This window comes from Neodiprion virginianus, chromosome 3, assembly GCF_021901495.1.
Source record: "Neodiprion virginianus isolate iyNeoVirg1 chromosome 3, iyNeoVirg1.1, whole genome shotgun sequence".
NCBI lineage: Eukaryota > Metazoa > Arthropoda > Insecta > Hymenoptera > Diprionidae > Neodiprion > Neodiprion virginianus.
Genome location: NC_060879.1, coordinates 41,593,604 through 41,616,224, shown reverse-complemented (window position 1 = coordinate 41,616,224; position 22,621 = coordinate 41,593,604). Strand labels below are relative to the sequence as shown.

Sequence of the window (22,621 nt, the reverse complement as noted above, 5' to 3'; positions counted from 1 at the left end):
TTCCACGAGCTACCAACCTACCTACCTATTTGTCTGATACTCTTCTACCCAATAGCAACTATATGGGGCTGTTTAATAATTCATTTTGTCCGTTCAAAGTTTAGCCTGTTTCAAAACTCTCTGCGAAGTTTCTTCGTTTTACCTTCAAGCAAATTTCATGGGGGCTAAAGTAAAGATATGTTTGCGAATAGAATTTAAAATTGCACCGCGAAAAATGATGCACTCTGACAGTGAAATTTGCAAAACACTTTGTCTTCAACGATTTCCTCCAAATGAGTTTCTGTAATTATGAATTTTGATTGGCGATTTGCTTGTTTTATTTAAAACGAGGAATCTGTTAAAAATCGCTGAATACGATAATTCACGACACTTGACTATAAATCTGTCTTTCATATAAGTTCAAAAGTTGATTAGCAGACAAACGGGCGCATTGGAAAAATCTAACGTGAATTAAAAATTTTCTATTTAACAAGTCCAGTTTCTTGCTTATTTGGTAGAGTATAATTTCCACTTTGCCTTGATCAGATTATCATAATCGTGCGTACATGTATAATATGTATGAGAACGTTTTTTCCAGGATTAATTTGCATCGTACGCGTACTTGGAATATAATGTTTAAAAATGATTGAAATTCCGAGTGAAAGTAGAACGAGTAGATCCAGGAATATGTCAATTAGCCGAAGGCACATGTATGCTTTGTACCGTTCATTTACATGCATTGGAAGTGTTGGTTCCATTCGTTTCGTCTTCAACTCGCTGGACATGTGACTACCACGCAAATAAGGCCACAGGCCTTTACTGTCACCTAAATTATTTACAATGTTAATAATATATCAATAGCATCAAACCACTGCTAAGCCCCGATTTCGTACCTATATGAAATTGACGGATCTACGAACGCGGGTTACGAACTTAATCACTGATTCCTAAGTGCTTAAGACGTTTGGGTGAATTACTTCTGATAATTATAAGAGGCTTTGACAATCCCTCAATTATTCAACGGTATAATTCTACGCAAGAAGTGAGTAGGTCGTTCTCTGACCTAAAAACTGATTGAATATACGCAAGATTGTCAATTCATGACCAGCATATTATTTGTCCGTAAGATCGTAACTTTGTACCTTTTAAACGATTATTCCAGAATGTGGCGCCAAACTGGTGACAAAGTTACAGACCATTTTACCGCCGCGTTCGAGCGTCTTAATGGGTTATCCCTTTTTTTCGTATCGCTGAATTTATTGTCCAACACTGCATAGTGATTATCGCTCAATTTATTGTCCAACACTTCATAGTGATTATCGCTGAATCACAATACTGTTAGAGAAATCGCGAGGCATATACAGTGCGTCATTACAACCGTTGCGGCCACTATGTGTGTTTATTTTGACGCAGTTTTATTGCAGGAATTCAAATTATACACAAGTATTTCATCGACCACTTTTTTCATCGATTGTCAGAAACTCCCTTTGTAAAAATACTTTGTCTAGACGGTCATGGGCTACGTTCACATGTATCCTCATCATCTGTACTTCTTTTCCACTCGCCATGATTTCACTCAATTTATTTCTGTCTACGTTCAATGGTGCTAGTAGAGTTAGCAATCTGAACGCCTCTCTAGTTTGAAAAAAGCAAATGAATGCAATGATACAACGGAGAATCAAATGAGCTTATGGGCGTGTCGCATTTCAGTGAGGGAAATTCATGTCAATGGAAACCGCACCTAATAATATTGAGCTATTAGACGACTGATTACTGGAAAAATTTGCGACAACCTGATTACAATATTTCGGAAAATAAAGTTATTTTTCCAATTTGCTACGGTAACCGATATATATATATATAATATATATATATGTATACATATAACGTAAAAGGTATAGTTGAGGTGTTTTTGTCGTATCATCAAGATTCAAATTTAAAATACGTGATAGTGATTCAGCCTGAAAAGACCTGAGAATTACGCGATTTGTCTGAATGTAATATAGAATAAACAGATAACGAAACGAGGATAACTAAGAACCGAAGAACGCTTAGGTATTAGGCAGGAGAATTTGTAATTAAAAAGAATTTTTTTTCCACCCTCGGATGAACGTGAAAGATTGCAAATTCGGCAGCGTAAAATTATCCGCTGGTTGTATATCCGATGTCAGCTTGTTATTGGCCGCGGAGTAAGTAATACATAGTTATACGTACCCACATACTTACAAAGTAGTCCCTGTGTTTGTGCCGCGTGCATGCAGCGCGTCAGAGTGTAAGGATGAAGATAGGTGTACGTGTTACCCCGGCTCCGTTTGACAGCAGAAAATTGTCATATGAACGGCAATTGGCGTTCGTTCGTTCGTTCGCTCTTAGCGTTGGTGCAGGCAGCTTGTGTACGTATGTGGTCACGTGCACACGAATTCCTGGTTGAATGAGGGGCTATACGTGCAGGCAGGGAGCTTACGATCAGTTATCGTCGTGTTGTCGTCGCGGAGCGGAGTAGCTCAATGACAAAAGGACTGCTCGCGTAGTGATTCGTCGTTTAGTCGCAATTGTGCCGTTCTTTCCGACGCGTCGTTATTCCCTTGAAAAGTACTCGTCTCCCTCTGTTTCGTCCGCGGGAGTGATTTTGGCCCGCGCGCCACCTCGCGATTTTTTTCTCAATATTAATTGCGCTCCACGCAGGTGCGATCTTGAGTTTTTTCCCTGGGACCGGGCCGACCGGAACCTCCTTCACAATGACGGAGCTTAATAAGCTTCTGTTATCCGCCGGGGCCGTGCTACTCGCAGGTTTCCTATTCACCGGAAATCGACGAAGAATGCTTTATATACTCTACAAAACTCTACCAAGGGATATTCTGTGAGTTTATGAATGTTAACACAAACCTCTTGACACTCGAGTCTTCTTGCGTACTCTATACCATATATGTATATATGTACATATATATACATATATATATATATATATATATATATACACATGTATATATACTACATATATATGTAGTATTATTATATGCGCCCGCCTCGACGCATCCGCGGCGCTGGAATTTCATGTGGCAGCCGTGGGGCATAATGTTATATTACACTCCAATGCAGAAATTTTATGCTTTCTTAATGTGTACGGGCCTCGGAGTTGCAACCTTGGTATTATAGGTACGTGAGTGTACTAACTTGGGTGAATATCAGTTACCGATAGTAAATTATTACAGTCTACTTTAACTAACGAATAGCTGTTCGTACGTTCCGAAATTGAAAAAATTTGAAACCGTAAAGCAGCCCACGCGTATCTTGTACCGGCCTAGTTATATTTTTATTATTAGACCATTGTAGAAAATTGCTTAAACATCAGAGAAAATAAAAGCATTGATGAAGAAGCTGGAAGAGTATGAATATAAGGATGTGCTTCGGAGTACAATTAGACAATTCGAATCTATCCGTTTAGAAGACAAGCAAACAGAGTAGCATTAACTTATGCTTTTCCGTTCGCCAGTATATTTCATCTTGAATTAGACACAAATGACTGCGCTGCTGCTGCTCTCCAGAATGGGGCTTGCAACAGGATGAAACCGAGTTACCTAATAGCGACTCATTCGTCCCGCGAAGAGAAAGAAAATACAATTTGATCCCGACTTGGGTTCCACAATGTAACACGTGTTCAGCAGCGGGAAGATAAAAAGCGTCAGTCACAGCGTTTTCTTTTCGCCGAATAAATTTAGTACCGGCACATTATTCGCCTGGAACATCATTTGACTTGACATAGTTTCATACTTCATTCGCGCTTGGATAATTCTAATGATAAATGCAGAGTTGAGGAGCTGCAGCGGCTTTCGGCGATGGCGACAGCGATGAATGAGAAGCGAAACGAAGTACCTAGCGTATGTACACGGTACTTGGATATATACTTACCCACATACGTGTGCAGCGTGTCTTTATATAGCGAATTCTCCAGTACAACATATGGCACGGTTAGAAGGGTCGTTACGGACGCCTCGCGCAGTGATTTAGTATGCACATAATTGATAAGTGTGACGCGGCTGTATGTGTTTTATCCGCGACATACGTGTGTGCCCGCATCCACTACCTTATCCCCCGCATAAAGTATCTTTCTCGTAAGAGTTACCACGCATCTACCCAATCGTAATTTGAATGGGCGTTGGAATTTAAAGTCCATTCAAATGATCTACACCGGAGAAGTAGTTCCGGAACTCTAGCTGCAAGCTCATACGGGAAAAATTAAATCAAAGGGAAGCAGGTCTCGATGACGGGAATGTTTCAACATGTCCAAGGGAACATAATGAAACAAGTTGACGAGGAAACAATGAGGACTGATCAGCGTGATACATTCGATGATTCAATTCAACTTTCTGTGCGCTTAGCATTCGGTTTGGATATGCGGTTACGAAACATTGCATTAAGCTATCTACATTCGAAATAAATTTTCAGTACCCTGGATAAAGTAATAGAAGTATACGGGTGCCAGAACATATAACACAACCTTGTGGTACTTGCGAAATAGATGACAATGTTGAGATTCCGTTTCAGAGGTTCGTTCAGGTTTTTGCGGGTTAACATTCTGCTCTGGTGGTGGGAATCTCGGGGGTTCACCGTCGCCGAGGTTTTCGCGCGGCTCGCTGCCGCGCATCCTGACCACGCCGCATTCGTTTTCGAAGACAAGGAATGGACTTACCAACAGGTAATGAACTATTAAACGATTTCCACGAGTATAGAAGATAGGTATACGGTAACATCGGGGAATTCATTCACGACATTCACCGTACTCTGATAATTGATTTGTGTCAAGCTCGTCGCTGCTTCATGCTGATTTTTGACAGCCTACATGACACAATAAATTGGTACTATGGTTTCCTAGCATGCTGTGAATCACTGCAGTTCTCTACATTATGTACGAGTGAAACTTACACGTTGAGGGACAGTACCAGACTTTCCTTTGCTTTGATGGATCCCTTTGCCACGTTTCAGCTCGAGGAGTTCAGCAACCGGGTGGCGCGGTTTTTCCGTTCCAGACAGGGACTGGCCCGTGGTGATAGCATCGCTTTGATAATGGACAGCCGACCCGAGTACGTAGGTTTCTGGCTTGGACTGAGCAAAGTGGGCCTCGTTGCTGCCCTCGTCAACACGAATCTGCGTCACGAGGTCCTTATCCACAGCATCCGGGCAGCTGACTGTAAGGCAGTGATCTTTGGCTCGGAGCTTGCGGACGGTGAGGCAATGCTTCGTGAGATGCACCAATGAGCTCAGCACAATGTGCTTGCCCAGTTTCTCTGAGGGGTGAAAATTACGGTGATCAATTTGAGTCTCGTCGTTACAGCCGTCAATGAGGTCAAGGATGGGATTTCCGGGCTGACGCTTTATCGGTGGCCGGATGTTCCTACTTCGGTGCGGACGTCATTGCCGGCGTCGATCGATCTTAGTATCGAATTTTCTAAAATATCAGGCGACAAGCTCTCCGCTGATGGTACGCAGGTCAAATGTAGTCCCCGGGACAAGCTGATATATATTTACACCTCGGGAACAACTGGAATGCCAAAAGCCGCTGTTATCACGAACCTCAGGTATCCAGTAGAATTCGTTTCAAATTACACAAATTACAAATCACACATTATGAAATCTATTCGACGCGCTCGTTACATTCAACTGCAAAGCATATTCCGATGTCGAATAAATATTCTCTTCGACTTACACTTTCGCTGCTATTGTCGTAGGTACATGTTGATGTCCTGTGGCGTCCATTCGATGCTTGGACTTCGGACGACCGATCGCATTTACGACGCTCTTCCACTTTACCATACCGCTGGTGGTATTGTCGGTGCGGGTCAGGCGCTTTTGCGTGGAATCACTGTCGTTCTTCGCCGTCGTTTCAGCGCTTCCAAATTCTGGCCTGACTGTGTGCACTACGAGTGCACGGTAAGACATCTTGTCTGGGTATTTTGGCGATATGAAGAACAGAATATCGGATACTTAATTCCCATGCAACTTTGCTCTTCATCATTGTCGTCTTTATTCTCCAACGAACTTTAAGGATATTGATTTACAGTGGCTCGAAATTCATAGTGAAATTAATTTATTGATGTATTTCAATGTAAAATTTTTATAACATTCTTCGCTTAGGTTGAGCTTCGATATAAAAATACTAACGGTTTTTCACGGCGTTCTCGAAGAGATTGGCTCATGTTTGTTGCGGTTTTATCGCTACAGGTGGCACAGTATATAGGAGAAATATGCCGCTATCTTCTGGCCATTCCTCCGAGTTCTACGGACACTTCCCATTCGGTACGGCTCATGTTTGGCAACGGACTTAAGGCCCAAATATGGGGGCCCTTTGTAGAGAGATTTCGCGTCAAACAGATAGGAGAGTTTTACGGCGCCACAGAAGGAAACTCGAATCTTGGTAGGTCGAAATACACCTGCACTTTCTTTTTCTGGCCGCCTAATGTTAAAATGAATGTTAAACGATTAGGGTAAAATACGTATTGACGAGGCTTCGTTATTTCACAGTCAATATTGACAGCCGCGTCGGTTCCGTGGGTTTCGTGCCCAGGTACGCTGGAGCACTTTATCCCGTTGCGTTGCTTCGAGTGGATGAGGAAACTGGCGAACCTCTGCGCGGTCCCGACGGCTTCTGCATCCCCTGTCAGCCAGGTAAATCACGTCGTTCTGTACTCACTTAAGGCGTATAAAGCCGGAAGATGGTCTGATATCATCCCCTTATACGCTCGTATACAGACTCATAGCCAGTGCAGTAAAAGTGTGTTTATACAAAGAACATTACTGTTTGTCACAGACAAAATGGAACACGACGGAGTTTGAAAGAGAGATTTTAACGTCTTCATGTCTCCTTCCTATTATAGGCGAGGCTGGGGTCTTCGTCGGTAAAATAAACCCGAAGAAGGCGGTGAATGACTTCAGTGGTTACGTTGACAAGAAAGCTTCCGAGAAGAAGATCATTCTTGATGTATTTAAGAAGGGTGATCGAGTATTCAATTCTGGTTGGTTTTCTATGCGAGTCTAAACTCTGACGTCAGGAGTAAAACAAACCTGCTTCTTTCACGGAGACGAAACATTATTCCGTTTTTTCCTCAGGTGATATTTTGGTGATGGATGACTTTGGGTATTTCTACTTCAAAGACAGAACTGGAGATACTTTTAGATGGCGCGGAGAAAACGTCGCGACCTCGGAGGTCGAGGCCGTCATCAGTAACGTAGTTGGTCTTAGGGACGCCGCCGTCTACGGAGTCGAGGTAAATATTTGTCCAACTATGATACTATTTTTTTAGTTAACAGTCAATGTACGTATGTATAGAATTTAAAATGAACGGGATATTGTTAAGGTACCTGGGACCGAGGGTAAAGCTGGAATGGCCGCTATCTATGACCCCGAGCGCTCGTTGAACCTCGACAAGTTTGCGGAAGCCGTGAAACACGCCTTGCCAGCCTATGCACGACCCCTCTTCATCCGCATTCTAACCGAGTTTTCAATAACGGGTAACAGAGAGGCTGGAAAAGCTTCTAAATTATATAATTTATTACCACTTGCTCGGGTGAATTATTGCTTTTCCTTCATCGTTATTTTGTTTTCTTTTCTTGCTATTCTTTTCTAGAAGTGTCGTGTTCGTACTAGAACATTAAGAAACATTATCATCGGTACTCCAAACCCCTGTACTAAATGTCATTAACGTCTTTTTCTGTTCTCTCTCTCTCTCGCTCTCTCTCGGCAGGGACTTTCAAGATAAAGAAGCGGGACTTGCAGCTCGAAGCTTTCGATGTTAAAAAGGTAATTAATTAATTCTTCTCTTGCTTTTAGCTGCCCGTCGATCACGTCAATGATCTTTATTATTTTCAATGTCTGTATGTCGGTCAACAGATCAACGATCCTGTATACTTTTTGGACAAAACTGGATTCTACGTTAGACTCACAGAGCAGCTTTACACCGATATCGTGGAGCAAAGAGTTCGATTATAGGTAAGCCATGCAAGGTTTTCAAGCGATGTAACGAATACCTGTGTGTATAAAATTTCTGTGCTTTGATCTGAGAAATAAAAAATAATGACTGTCATACATTTTTTTTTTTAAAGTAGAGACGTGTTTTCTTCATTTCATGCTTGCGATTATGTTATAGACAGTAGAACTTTGATATTTGACTGATATACCGATTGGATTGATTCGCTAAGAAGTGGTGCAACAAAAATTGAGAGTTTGATGGTATTCTTTCTTGTACATATAAGGTGTTTTTTATAGGTAGGATATCTTCGACTCTTTCAATCAAGGACATATCAGTCAACGGCCATTTTTCGCTGCATGAATACAAGTAAAAACTTACCAGTTATACTTTCTCGAGTTTTTGTTATGTACTGGTATTATAGTGTCACTCGCCTGCCCCTGGTGGCAACTAAATAGTGTTCAGTAGGGAATTCTTGAATCGAGTAATAGTGGATTAAATTTAATTTCTTTTGATTCAAGGCCTTTCCGAACAAATTCATGTCTTCAGCCAAGAGTGGCATTTGGCACGAAGCTTGAGAATGTACACGAGCCATTTTCCTCCGTCAACACTGTTTCATATCATTTAGTCCGTACTTTGCATACTACTCAGTATGCGTATACAATACATTAGTACCATTGTGGCGTTCACGTCACGCTACACGTTCCATTTGTATTTTCTATTTTATATGTATATATTTGACGTGTTCAATATAAAACCTCGCACGTTACGTTGTCGTTCTTGTAGGTTAGATAGGTCAAGTAATGCTAAGTTAGGTTGGCTTTGGACAGACTCAACTTCGGTCACATTCCGTCTTCGGCGGTTGTGTTAGCCGTCTTGTGTCTTTGTCAAGCTTGCGGATTGTTGGCTGGCTCTGTCGTTCTCTTGCTAGACTTTCGTTCTGTCTGGTAGCGCAGATTATTTCATTACCAGTAAAGATGGTGCCAAGTTTTCTCGGGAGTAGCGGGCTCCTTTTTAGATCATCTTGTATGTAGAGTTCTACTCTAACATAATTATTATAGTAAAGCTATCATTCGTAGGTAGTTAGAGTATTCAGGCTGAAACATTATCCAGTCTGGAGGAACTGTTAATTCACGCATTTTGATAACTTCTCCTGGTCAGCTTGCTTGGAAATAATTTTATACAAACACGTATAAAATAAAGAACAATATGTCTGATTCTTGTCGCACGTTGTTGGATTATATACCGTACCATATACCTATGTAATTATATTGTAATATAGATTATGATAGTATACATACATCTGTTGTATATCTGTACAAGCAAAGATTTAAGTTATTCCTATAATTGTTTAAAATCTCATGTTGCATTCTGTTTGTAGTGAATAAAATGTTTTGAAATTTCAAAAGATCGTCATTCGTAAATCCTGCGGTGTAACCACTATCCGCATATTACAATGTAAACAAATATACTTTAATATATTGAGACAATACAAATTGTCCAGTCGTTTCCAGCCTCCGAACTACTACCCAAAAAAAAACCCATATGATCAACAGCCGTAATGACCCCCAACTCACCTATCGGTCAAGTCTCCATAAGAATCGATAGGTCAGCGGAACCATGCTTTATGACCTCTCGGGTATCGCCGGTCACCGACGATTAGAACCTCCCGTTGGACAACACGGGATCGGGATATATATATGATGAAGCGTCGGTACGAGGGATCATTATCATTATCACTAAGCCTGCGATTAACTCGCCATATAAGCACTTTGTATTATTCTAAAATTATTAATTCGTTATTGTATTATTCATTAATTTTAATTGCACAAATTCCTCAAAGTAGCTGATAGTGTAACACATTCTGTTTAATAAAATTAAGTGTGCTGTTCAATAGTCTAACTGAAAATTGTCATCGACCTTACGTTGCCCGCCAGAACAAGAGATTGTGAGTAAAGAAGGAATATTCAATTGGCCGAGCTTGTACTTTAGTTAACAACTTTCGCTAATACACCCGTGAGGAAGTAAGTACATTAAATTAAAGCAACGGTTTAATTTGCACCGGGAAGCGGACATTCCTCAGCTGGAGGACCGCCAAAATTGTTAGATTGGGTTCCCTTTTTTATTAGAGGTCAGAGCATCGCGAATTTGAATCCGCCAAATTCGCGTTGCGTCTGACGAAATACCCTTTTATTATGGAAAGCAAAATGGTCATTTGTCTCAATATACGTATAATACATTCCACCGTTATTCATTGTAATAACCGTCGGAAATCAGTTTTAGGTATATAATTATGAAAGCTTATCATGTTTTAGCATAATTATAAGAATGAGTTCCGCGAACGAATGATAACGCGGCGTATTGGTATTTTAGAGACCATTTGGTTTATTTGTTATTCTTATTAGATTTGAGCATTTTTCCTTTGGAGGTGCATCTTATATAAGTTCTGACGCGTCCTCATTTCGGGACGCACCATTGGTGTCGGCCTCCAAGTGTGGTTTGCGTAATATACCACAATGATGATATGAAAAAACCGCGGAAGAGAAACGCGGTACGCGTGTGTGTCCATCGTACGTAAGGCACAACTGCCAATCCACTTGTACGCCTAGAATTGGTACATGTTCTTCTGTTCATGCCAACCAGCTACTTCATGCTTCAATAATTATCATGGCTCGATTATAAATCATTTAAAAACACTAGATATTTATACTGACAAAGTATACACGTACAAATATCAACCATTACATGCAGCTATTTTTCCGTTACATTGCAACTTGGTGGCAGAATTGACTAATCCGAATGTTTCACAAGTACCATCGAATGACGACTAATTCAATGTGCATAAAACGTGGGTTGTGTGGATAGAACAAGACGTGTCCTACCCAAATTAGATATTTTGGATATTCGTCACATCAGTCAGTATCAATTGTTTACAAATTGTTCCACAAGACAACCAATTTGATGTACATGTTCTAGGGATGCTCAATGCAAGTTACCGTAGGATTAATTTAACACATTTGTTAACGTTAAGTAGCTGGACGCAATTTGCACTGTACTGATCATTCTCTTGGATATTCACAACAACCGATGTTTGATAAGAAATGAATAACACAATTATATCGAAGGTTACAAGATGACATGCGAACAACCAATTCTTTTTTTTTTCGCCGGGAAGCTACGTCACGTCAAACACGGTTTGTACACAGGATGATACCACGTACCAGCAGCGCCAACGAGACTGTACTCCAACTGTACTCTAACTCTACTGTAACTGACATCGAACCGAACGAACCCGGTTAATAATTAGTTAATTTTACCGACGTTGTCGTGCGACGTCGACATCACATGACCAGGGAAGAGCTCAAGGCACGTTAGAGTGAAAGCTCGACGGTTATCGCAGCAAAGTGATTGTTCTCGCTCTCGTCGGTTGCGTGTTACAAGATACAACATGCGTACCAACCGACTCGCATTCCAAGTTTCCAACACGAATATAGGCGAGTTCGGTGAATCGAGGTGCCGCGAATCGCGCATGGTACCGTATTATAGATAGACGAATGCTACCGCGGCAAGAAATCAGTATCAGTTGTAACCGAGCAAGCGAACCAGCGAGCGCGTGTGACCCACATGAAGGCGTTGCGCACAAGTCGCTTCTTCTGGTAAACAGCCGTCGTTCGCTCTGTCCTCTGTTTACCGTCTTCCACACAGAGATGTTTACTCGGACGGTACAAAGGGCTGATTGAGTGATAACACCCTGCACCTACTCAGGCGTCGTCCACAACACTTCCAACTCTTGCCAACTTTATTTATTTACCGTCAAGTATTTTGCTGATATCACGCATCGTAGGAGCCGCTTTTGTGTAGTGTGATCAGATGTAAGTTTTTTCTTATCATTAACAACTTACATCAAAAACGTGTGGTTTATTTATATCCGTTATCTTATACCTTCGGTGTGAGGTCTAGATTTTAGTTTTACGCACAGGCGTCACTTAACAATACAGTGTTATGTGATATATATTATTATTATATAATTCAATGTAACATCTACGTCACTGTTGAGCTTTATCGTTTGCTATAGGACTATTTCTGATAGTGCTGTAGAGCCTAGACATGAATGTCATCACCCACGTGGATGTAGGAACCATCCTTGGTTCACCGCTCAGTTGTCCACTCTCTTGATCAATTTTTTAATCTTGTGTCACTATCAGTCGTCTCATTGTACGATTCAAGGAATTGCTGTCAAGAAGTCGTATTTACTATATTAAGCTTGTAGAATCAAGTGGCACAATCACAAATGGGTCGTCCCATCACGTAGATCATTATGTCATATATATGTTTTGGGTACATATAGTTATATTATTTTGTATCCGTATCACAGCAATATTTTATTGTACATTTTCATATTTTCGTCACTTGTCATATATCGACTGCATCAATTTCGAGTTGCGATATAGATCAATTTTTTGTAAATTTTAACTGAATTCGATTTTCAACTATTCGTGGTGCCGTACATCTCATTATCCAGCCCGTGAAAAGTTGCAAGGACACAAGTCTGTGCTGCTGTTCAAATATTTAATAATTTGCGATAGATAACGCGGGAGGAAATGTTGAATTGTCTTCAATATCAGTTGTAAATCAAAATAAATGAATAAAGCGTAAATATAATAGTTACGTAACATTGTTTTCATACGTCTGTCAACTATCTGATAAATGCACGATCATTCACAATACAGCTGAGCTAATACCTAGTCTTTTATAGTGTTGTAACTCAGTGAAATCGATGATTTGCATCTGACGCATTAGCCTTGCGACGATTGGTAAAAATTTATCGATTTCAATGCACAGCTGATGCAACTGCAATACAAGAAGTGATTCAATGCTATTCTAATATCAGGGTGGGGGGATCTCTGTTACCGCACAAAATTTCTATGCAATAATGCAATTCAGATTGGCTGGTTCACTACTTTTTCCAATTGAATTATGTAACGGCGAGTAAATTACTAGTTATGATTTTTGAATCATCTAAATTTTTTTCGACGGTTTGTCTTCAAGCTGCAAATTTGAATAATTTTTTATTACACATTTCTAGTCAAAGTTTTGATGAATGTTATTTAGCCGAATAAAGGAAAATCCGTATATGTATGAGTAAATATGGTTATTCATGAGCCAATTCGTTTCATATTACCATTTAGCAATATGAATAACATTGACGATCGTTAATATTACCTAATTTATTACCCCACATAGCGGCTTGAGGTTGAGTAGTCGTGCAGTATTGCAAGATACTTATTGTGGAGCTCAGGGAGCATTGAGGAGGAAAAGCAGTCGAACCAGGATCATGGTCGTAGAGGATAAATTCGGGTTCGCCATTGATCGTGGCGGTACCTTCACCGACGTCTACGCGGAATGTCCGGGCGGGAAGGTTCGCGTGATGAAGCTCCTCTCGGTTGATCCCAGCAACTATGAGGACGCACCCCGCGAGGGAATTCGCAGAATCCTCGAGCAGGTCAGGATCCATTGGTCTCACGGCTGTGACCAATTCTTTTGGGATTGAATACCAAACTTGTGATGCAGAGGATGCCGATTCATGTACTGCTATTACAAGTCTATTAATAATTTACACTTTGTCAAGTTATTATCGTTCGTTAGTGGTGCCAGATCGCATTTTGTGGGAATTTATTTTTGTAGCACTTGAATTCATTGAGCGCCATGCTTGGTACGGGTGTCATCGGGATATTGGATGATTGAATTGAACGAACGCGTGGGAGGCTTAATTACACATGTTGTAACGATTTAATGGGGCAATAAGTGTACGCTGACCGGAGTGATAGAGATAATGTTTTGGTTTTTCCCAGATTACGTCGTAATGTCATTTGGTAATGATTTCCTAATTTTAGAAGCTCCGCGATTCTTACAATCAGTCTCGTCAGTTTTGATGCTTAGGAACGTTTGCTGGAAATTATATTCCTAATTTTTTTCTTCCCCTCTCAGCACCAAAGCAAATACTTATAATTCTTGTAATGATCTACAATTCTTCTACATCTACTTCTACAAAAGACGAGTTCAATTTTACCTACGAAGATGCGTTAATTAAATATCTGAGTCTGTTATATAACGTACCTAATAGAAGGAGTGAAATCTCATGTAAATACTTGAGTAAAGCTAGTCTAAGCTAGGCTTTTGGGTGGCTTTAAGATTCTCTGAGAGTGTTTTCAACCATTTTTGATGTCGCAACATCATCTTAGAATGTACAATACTATGATCAATCAGTAGAGCAGCCATTTGGCAAATGACCATTTTCAATTTCTTCTCTGTTTTCCTATTTATTTTTAATCTCATGTTTCTTTGTTTCCCGTTGAAAATTAAAGTTTCGAAATTTTTCCTTGATCACAACGTTTCTTTGACGATTCATATGTATTGTTTCAAAAGTATAATGATACCCCTTTTGGAACGCTTTGAGACCTAATTAGTAAATTCGAAAAAATACTATTCTTCGTACATAACATTGAAACACTTGCATGAAAATCTGAGAATCTACCAAGATATTTTACACAATCTCAATAGAAAGGTGCCAATTCTTTAATTTATCAGATATTTCATTTCATATTTTTTCTCTTTTTTCCGTGGTTATTGCACCAAGACAAACTGAGTGTATTTGTCGTCTCAAACGAATATCACTGTTTTAAGAAACTCCTAAGAATCTGTCATAATCTTTCTACTTCCAGAGAATAGAAAAGAGAAAAATCAAACGTGGCGTTATTGCCTCAAGTATAGAAAACGAATCAACACAGACATATTTCTAAGTACTGCCGAGTTCCGTAAATGCACGAACAAAGTTAGTAAAGCTTGATTTTTTCGTGTTTGGCCTTGCTTGCATTTATTGAAAACCAGACGGTTGACTACGACACCACAATGCACTACACCTCTACTTTTGCTGTGCAATACCAATGTCCTTCCGCTCAACTTCTTATCTTTCGATCTTTTGAACTGACCAATTTTACAGAAAGTTTCAGCCCAGCTACTGCATTAGGCTGTATGTTCGTTGCCCAGGCGAACAAACGATACTTTCACATTCACACGCCGATAGGATTCTCTCTCTTTCGAGGTCTTCATCTCGACTGCCTGATTCTGCTTCTCTTCCTCCACGCTCCCTTATGTCTCCCCTTTACCTCTGTACCTTCGACGAACCTCCCGGAGGAAATCGATATGACGTCCCATCCCGACTGTAGGGGTTAGGCAGACCAACGGGTGTCAAGGACACTGTGGCTTCATTTACGTATTGCGTGTGAATGTGGATATGAGAACACTATGCACGATTATTCGTATTTCGAACCGGACTTGGAAAATATCAATTTTTGATCAGATTTTTATTTCCAATAATTATCCACTTCCATTGATTTACCATTTTGTCAAGTTTTAACCAAGCCCAACTTCAACTAGAAGTTAATTTACCCTGAACAGGAGTTCTTTCCTTTATGCACAAGTGCCTGATGGTTTGATCTGTTAGGCTATGTGTCTTGATCATATATTTTCTTTTTCCTGTTCGATAGAAATTCCAGTGAAATTTTAACTTCCTTCCTTCAATATCCAAAGTACCAAAATTCAGTGAACGACCAAAATAAGATTAGAAGTAATCAAAAACGATTCGATGCCATTGTTGGTTCATCGCTAAAAAATCCAACTAACATGTCACTTTTACATTATTAATAGATCAATCCTCTGGCAGATTTTTACATATTTGTAGAGATCTTGTACTATTTTGGTAAAAATGTGCCAGAGTACAAGATAGGTTACAATACTCGTATACTGGCATGTATGCACATTATGGCTCAGGAAGTTATTCCATCAAAATGCTTAATTATGCAATCGAACAGCAAAGTTTCCAGTTCATGTAAATTTAGTATGAGAGAATAGGAATGAGCGTGGATTCTACAGAAAAATAATATTCATCCTTACACTCTCTGTGGTTTTTATGAAGTACCCATCAAGTGCGGATAAAATGTGGACCTATGTAGTGTGTTACTTGTAATTCGAATCAACACAATAATTTAAGAGTATTGTGAAAGTTGAATACAAGTCACGGAGACAAATGTCAAGGATATGTGTAATATCTTTCACGAGTCTGTTCGTGAGATTGTTTCAAATGGTTATCATGATACGTTTAATACATCATAGTAGCACATTACGAACAGTAATCGATTGTCTAGACGTTTGCAACGAAAAATGCCGCAAAAGTTTCAGGGAACTTGTCAGGTCTACCGTTGGTGAGAAGTTGTTTGATATCATCTAAAGTTATGGAGTTGTGAAATGATAAGGTACACCCTTCACGAATCAAGTATTTAAATATATGTACAATATGCAGGAAACGGGTGTCCCGATGGACGGCGCTGTTGACACATCGAAGATCGCGTGGATCCGGATGGGGACGACAGTAGCCACAAACGCCCTATTGGAGAGAAAGGGCGCGAGGATGGCGCTTCTGGTTAACGAAGGCTTCAAGGAGCTACTTTTCATCGGAAATCAGGCCCGGCCAAACATTTTTGATCTGGTATATATACAGCACTACTACATGCCCCGCTACTTGCAGAATCAACGTGAATTAGGGGTGGAATTGTAGGAGGTCGTGACGCCGGAGGTTCTCTATTCCGAGGTGGTTGAGGTGGGTTGTAGGGTGGTTCCGGCTCTGCCAGGAAAATGCCAACTGGGGGACGTGACCAGAGGTTGGAAACGCGTCAAGGGTACCACAGGCGAAGAATTTCTGGTAACGAAAGAACTTAACGAGCAGAAGCTCAAGAAGGACCTCGAAGGTTTGAAAAAAAAGGGAATCGAAAGTCTGGCTGTGGTCTTGGCGCACAGTTATTCGTAAGTTTAAATTTGTTGTCTGGTTTTTAGATGAAGCATTTCGTTAGTAATTATGGATTAATATTTCATTTTACAGATACGCTGAGCATGAGATTCGCGTCGGTGAGCTTGCCAGTGAAATAGGTTTCACTGAAATATCTCTTTCACACGTTGTGATGCCTATGGCCAGAATTGTTCCCCGCGGATTCACTGCCGCAGCCGATGCTTACCTCACTCCTCACATAAAGACTTACTTGCAGGTACAATGCATAACGAAACGCTGCTCGTAACATATAGATTCTAAAATTACAATGCAACTTTTGATTCATATTTGTTAGGGTTTCGCTTCTGGCTTCAAAAATAATTTGGAAGGAGTGAACGTCCTTTTTATGCAGAGTGACGGTGGACTGACACCGATGACGTCGTGAGTATTTGGATTCAAAGTACAATCCTTACCAATTATTCTCTGTTTGGTTCTGGCGCTTGGCACGATGCACATGATTCATTTTAAATATGGTTGGTGTTCGTTCTGAATCCTCAAGATGAGCGGCTTTCAGCTTTTGGATCTTTCCTTTACCTACCTGTCAGTATTTTTCATTAGGCCAAGGTGGATGGTTCCAGTTATCACCCAACAAAACTTATTCTGATTTTTTTCTTTGCTCCCGATTCTAAACGAAAGGTTTTTCTTGACTTTTCTCTCGCAGCTTCAACGGGTCTCGAGCAATTCTTTCCGGTCCAGCTGGCGGGGTTGTTGGGTACGCAATGACGACGTACCAAAAAATAAGTGACCTTCCAGTGATCGGGTTCGACATGGGAGGGACGTCGACCGACGTCAGTCGATACGCTGGGGCCTTCGAACACGTCTACGAGAGCACCACTGCGGGAGTGACGATCCAGGCAGCGCAGGTAACAGTCACATCTGTGTATATCATAATGACGAGTAAGTAATAATTGCCTAACAAACCGGACTACCGTCGACGCGTCCATGCTGCAGCTAGACGTGAATACAGTGGCAGCTGGAGGTGGTTCGATGTTGTTTTTCAGATCGGGACTCTTTGAAGTCGGGCCAGAAAGTGCTGGCGCTCACCCCGGGCCTGCCTGCTACAAGAAAGGCGGTCCGCTCACGGTTACCGATGCCAATTTGGCGCTGGGACGCCTGCTGCCGGAGTATTTCCCAAAGATCTTCGGGCCTAAAGAGAACGAGCCTCTTGACGAGGCTGTCACGGTGAAGGCATTCAAAGCCCTCACTGACGACGTAAGTTATTCTACCTTCGAAGCTTGTGTAAATAACCGTTTTTCCATCACTGAAATCTCACAAATCCCGCAGATCAACACATTCCTGGCAAGGCAAGCCTGTTCCGGGACCAAAACTGAGGTGATGAGTGTTGAGGAGGTGGCGATGGGGTTTGTGAGGGTGGCAAACGAAGCGATGTGCCGTCCCATTCGGGCCCTCACCCAGGCCAAAGGCTACGATACATCGCGGCACGTTCTTGCCTGTTTCGGAGGTGCTGGAGGACAGCATGCTTGTGCCATAGCACGTTCCCTCGGTATGGGAACCGTTTTTGTTCACAAGTACGCTGGGATTTTATCCGCCTACGGAATGGCGCTGGCTGATGTGGTCGAGGAGGTCCAAGAACCCAGCGTTGAGGCGTATGAGGAAGGTCGTGTACATTTGGGTGCAATGTGAATGCAGCAGAACATTCCTAGAAATAGCAAAGTTCTAAGAATTATTAAATTGTTTCAGGGGAGGCCTTCAATCGATTGGACGAGCGATTCGAAGCTATGACGAAGAAGGTACGAGCACGACTAAGAGACCAAGGATTCCCGGAGACTTCCATTTTCACCGAGCCCTTCCTACACCTACGGTACGAAGGCACAGATTGTGCCCTCATGTGCACCCCGAAGACTGGGAAATCGGGAACAGCTCAGGGTGATTTTCTAGCTACATTTCTTGAGAGGTCAGTCCACAGCTGATTCATTTTTAATACATCGTTTGGCCGATGCGGCTTTTTGAAAACAAACTCAATAACACTTAAATTTTATGTAAATATATTTTTTGAGGTATCAGACAGAGTTCGGTTTTACGATGCCTGGTCGAAAGGTGTTCGTCGATGATATTAGAGTCCGTGGAGTGGGCAAAACAGTTGTTTCCGAAGAGTCAGCCCTACCGGATTCGTCTGGAATTCCTATGCCGGAAAAGGTAAATACGAAACGGTGAAAAGGAAAGATTGTCGTATGATAATTATACGACTATCTTGCTTTCATGTTGTCTGATTACTTAAATAGACTACCCGAGTGTACTTCGAGGGTGGGTATCAAGACACCAACGTCTATCAGCTGCACGCTCTGGCACCCGGACACACTCTTTTTGGTCCCGCCATTATCATGGATGGCCTTGGTACTCTACTGATCGAACCGAATTGCTCGGCGGTCATCACGTCGCGCGGAGACACGATGATCAAGATTGGAGCTGCTCGTCGCAGCGAAGTTACACCAGAGCTAGATGCGATTCAGTTGAGCATTTTCTCCCACCGTTTTATGAGCATCGCTGAGCAAATGGGAAGGTTAGTATTTTCATCCAAAACTGATTATATAGCCGAGTTGAACCGGGCTAATAAGGGTTTTAGCTATCGGTGAGATACGCTATGTTTCGTTTCAGGATACTTCAGAGAACTGCGATATCGACGAACATCAAGGAACGTCTCGATTTTTCTTGTGCGGTATTCGGTCCGGATGGTGGTCTCGTCTCCAACGCTCCTCACATTCCGGTGCATCTTGGTGCTATGCAAGAGACTGTTCAATATCAGGTAAATGCTTGATCTTCAAGTTATCTTCTTCATAAAAGAAGCTACATTCAAGCTGTTCCTGTCTTCAGATAAAGGCGTTCGAGGGACGCTTCACTCCCGGTGATGTGATCCTGGCCAATCATCCATCCGCCGGTGGTTCTCATCTTCCAGATCTCACAGTCATCACGCCTGTCTTTCACGCGTGAGTAAATTTATTCTCGATTAATAACGTGCAAATTACTATGCAAACTAAAGAATTTCAGCTGCATATCCTTTTTTAGCGGCTCAGAGAATCCAGTATTTTTTGTAGCAAGTCGGGGTCATCACGCTGACATCGGAGGAATAACGCCCGGTTCGATGCCACCAAATTCTACTACTCTTCTTCAGGTAAGCTCTATTTCCTTCCGGCGGTTCTTCCGCATCTCTAATTCTCGCTTTGCCCGACTCTTCATCTCACGTTCCTTCGTGCCTCTCCGCAGGAAGGTGCGACCTTTAAAAGTTTCTTGCTAGTTCACAAGGGGATCTTCAGAGAAAAGGAGTTGACTGAGAAACTTATGGAGCCTGGAAAGATTCCAGGCAGTTCAGGAACTCGGAACTTGTCTGACAATCTCAGTGATCTGAAGGCACAGATTGCAGCCAATCACAAGGTTTGTTATCTATCCCCAGTATAATGTCCAAACAGCTACTAACAGTACGTGTCACTGTTTGATCCGAGTTTTTCTTTTTGCTCTATTTCTCAGGGTACGCTTCTCGTAAACGAACTCATTGACATTTATGGGCTAGATGTGGTCCAGGCGTACATGGGGCACATTCAGAATTACGCCGAAGTCGCGGTTCGGGAAATGTTGAAGGAGGTCGGACTGAGGACACTACAGCAAACAGGAGCCACGACGCTCTTCGCTCATGACTATCTCGACGACGGTAGCGAGATACGACTCCACGTTGATATAGATGTGGAGCGTGGCGAGGCGCTCTTCGATTTCACGTGAGTTTTGTTTTTTACCCTCACAATATGTATATCTTTCTCACCACGAATCAAGACTATCCATGAACCCGGCACGCCTCTGTTGATAGCGGAACGGGTTACGAAGTATGGGGAAACTGCAACGCTCCACGAGCTATCACTCTCTCAGCGTTGATATACTGTTTGCGGAGTATCGTTGGACGAGACATGCCGCTGAATCAGGTAAGTTAGACTCTAAGCACGATAAGAGCAACGGTGACGTCAGCCATGGAAACTTGCGTTATTCAGAGTAAGCGACGACGTTGTCGGTGGTTGTCGGTTGATTTCAGGGCTGTCTGAAACCGGTACGAGTTATCATCCCCAAGGGGTCCTTGCTCGATCCTTCCGAGGACGCGGCGGTAGTTGGTGGGAACGTCCTGACATCCCAACGCGTTGTCGACGTTGTACTCGCCGCCTTTAAGGCCTGCGCTGCCTCTCAGGGTTGCATGAACAACGTCACACTTGGGACCAAGGAATGGGGCTATTACGAAACCGTAGCTGGCGGCAGTGGAGCGGTGGGTGTAATCATTCGTTGCGGTTGTTTTTTCCGCCTTCGCAATTCTTTATAAAAATGTATTGCCACATTTCAGCCTATCGGTTACAGTCAATTTGCCGTTATGAGAACCTCGACTGTTTTCCTCACGTTTGTTCTGATTTGTCTTCTTCGTTTTTCTCCTTATCAAAGGGGCCGACTTGGGATGGCCGAGGCGGAGTTCACTCGCACATGACGAACACGCGAATCACAGACCCGGAGATTTTGGAGCAGCGGTACCCGCTTATCCTGAAGAAATTCACTTTGCGCGAGGGCACGGGGGGGTCCGGAGCTCACAGGGGTGGTGACGGAGTAATTCGAGAGATTCTCTTTAGGGCTCCGATGACGTTGTCAGTACTGACGGAGCGGCGGGTTCACAACCCACCGGGTCTTGAGGGTGGACTTCCCGGTGCCCGTGGAAAGAACACTTTGAAGAAGGCTGACGGTCGCGGCATTAACCTCGGGCCGAAGACGGCAGTTCCCGTTTGCCCTGGGGTGAGTCACTCTGACATATCCCATCTGCAATTGTTTGTTACAATGTTTTTTCTCTTTTTAAAGGATATCTTCATCCTGGAAACACCAGGCGGCGGAGGCTACGGCGCGCCAAGTTCCAACGAGTTTTTAAATGGCGCCAAGAAGACTGCGACGGAAAAGTTTGTCGAACGTGGAAGCGTTTACGAGTACCGAAAGGCCCAAGAATCTGTCTAAATCCTGGTCGTGAACTGCAACCTACTCGCCTTCTTTCTATGGTGGCAATTCGGTTACTGATAATTGGTGATAATCTAAATAAAATTAGCCTTACCGCGGGATAATTTTGTAAATGTACTGTAACGCTAAATTCTGTTACCCGCGGAGGAGGACTTACCGTTGACACTTTGGCGCGATTCTCCACTTATTCAGAATATTAAACTATAACAAAATCAATTATGTTGGGCGCCAGACGCGTTAGCGTCGATTTTCAAACAATAATACGAATCAATAAAAATAACACGAAATCGTACGAAAAATAAATAGAGAATCCGTTGTATGGCTGGCTAGGCTCAGGTACTCACACGAACTGGTAGAGTGGCGGTATTCAAGGCAGCTAACAATAATTACAGAATTAAAAAAAATAATGAAATAAAGAATAAACTCAAGTCAGGAAAAATGAACAGGTCAATCGATCATATATTGTCGGGAAGGTTACATGGTTGAGACAGGCAAATGAAATGGTATCGACAGCGGTAGTTAATAAAATAAGCAATCGTTGTTCACAAAGATCTCGGTAGAATAGAATTAAACGGTAGCTTTGAAACGAGAGACGGTAGTTAACAGAGAAAAATGAACGTAGGTCGGGAGAAGCGATATAATTCAAGAATTTACTTAAACTACACGTCACTGGGCGACGTGATTTTACCCAAGTTGCAAATGACGCTACGAAAATTATTATTCTGTTAATTAGAAACGAGAGAACTTTACTGCAATCCGTAGAAAACAAGGTAACGATAGCTTGGTAGATAATACGACGAATTTACCATAGATT

The 22,621-nt window shown here is 42.0% G+C and overlaps 2 protein-coding genes and 1 long non-coding RNA gene across 8 annotated transcripts; 2 read left to right on the top strand and 1 right to left on the bottom strand.

Moving 5' to 3' along the window:
• The first annotated feature begins 2,402 nt into the window (after window positions 1-2,402).
• On the top strand, window positions 2,403-9,348 carry LOC124299851 (long-chain fatty acid transport protein 4-like). 3 transcript variants are annotated; one of them, XM_046753249.1, is made up of 13 exons: window positions 2,407-2,839; window positions 4,525-4,675; window positions 4,963-5,203; window positions 5,312-5,555; window positions 5,706-5,907; window positions 6,112-6,391; window positions 6,499-6,642; window positions 6,852-6,989; window positions 7,084-7,241; window positions 7,332-7,485; window positions 7,719-7,774; window positions 7,865-7,963; window positions 8,240-9,348. In XM_046753249.1, exons 1-12 carry the CDS (start codon window positions 2,718-2,720, stop codon window positions 7,961-7,963), a joined length of 1,989 nt encoding a protein of 662 aa, XP_046609205.1. In that variant the 5' UTR covers window positions 2,407-2,717; the 3' UTR covers window positions 8,240-9,348. The 3 variants fall into 3 exon arrangements, with proteins under 3 accessions (XP_046609206.1, XP_046609205.1, XP_046609207.1); XM_046753251.1 differs by having other exon boundaries at window positions 2,440-2,839; window positions 6,199-6,391; XM_046753250.1 differs by lacking the exon at window positions 8,240-9,348 and having other exon boundaries at window positions 2,403-2,839; window positions 7,865-8,057.
• LOC124299852 (uncharacterized) lies at window positions 8,305-11,297 on the bottom strand. The gene is made up of 2 exons (XR_006907087.1): window positions 10,670-11,297; window positions 8,305-10,593 (listed from the first exon to the last, which is right to left on the bottom strand). It is a non-coding gene; the product is annotated as an uncharacterized LOC124299852 (long non-coding RNA).
• A 37-nt stretch (window positions 11,298-11,334) lies between these two features.
• LOC124299850 (5-oxoprolinase) lies at window positions 11,335-22,036 on the top strand. 4 transcript variants are annotated; one of them, XM_046753245.1, is made up of 21 exons: window positions 11,347-11,812; window positions 13,185-13,443; window positions 16,300-16,485; window positions 16,555-16,799; window positions 16,876-17,038; window positions 17,117-17,202; window positions 17,483-17,684; window positions 17,773-18,033; window positions 18,106-18,439; window positions 18,523-18,736; window positions 18,840-18,978; window positions 19,065-19,342; window positions 19,438-19,585; window positions 19,654-19,766; window positions 19,846-19,951; window positions 20,044-20,211; window positions 20,305-20,549; window positions 20,639-20,750; window positions 20,858-21,082; window positions 21,253-21,594; window positions 21,658-22,036. In XM_046753245.1, the coding sequence occupies exons 2-21, from the start codon at window positions 13,276-13,278 to the stop codon at window positions 21,805-21,807; spliced, it is 3,885 nt and encodes a 1,294-aa protein (XP_046609201.1). In that variant the 5' UTR covers window positions 11,347-11,812; window positions 13,185-13,275; the 3' UTR covers window positions 21,808-22,036. The 4 variants fall into 4 exon arrangements, with proteins under 4 accessions (XP_046609203.1, XP_046609201.1, XP_046609202.1 ...); XM_046753246.1 differs by lacking the exon at window positions 11,347-11,812 and having other exon boundaries at window positions 13,392-13,526; XM_046753248.1 differs by lacking the exon at window positions 11,347-11,812 and having other exon boundaries at window positions 13,392-13,526; window positions 16,541-16,799.
• The last annotated feature ends 585 nt before the right edge of the window (window positions 22,037-22,621 follow it).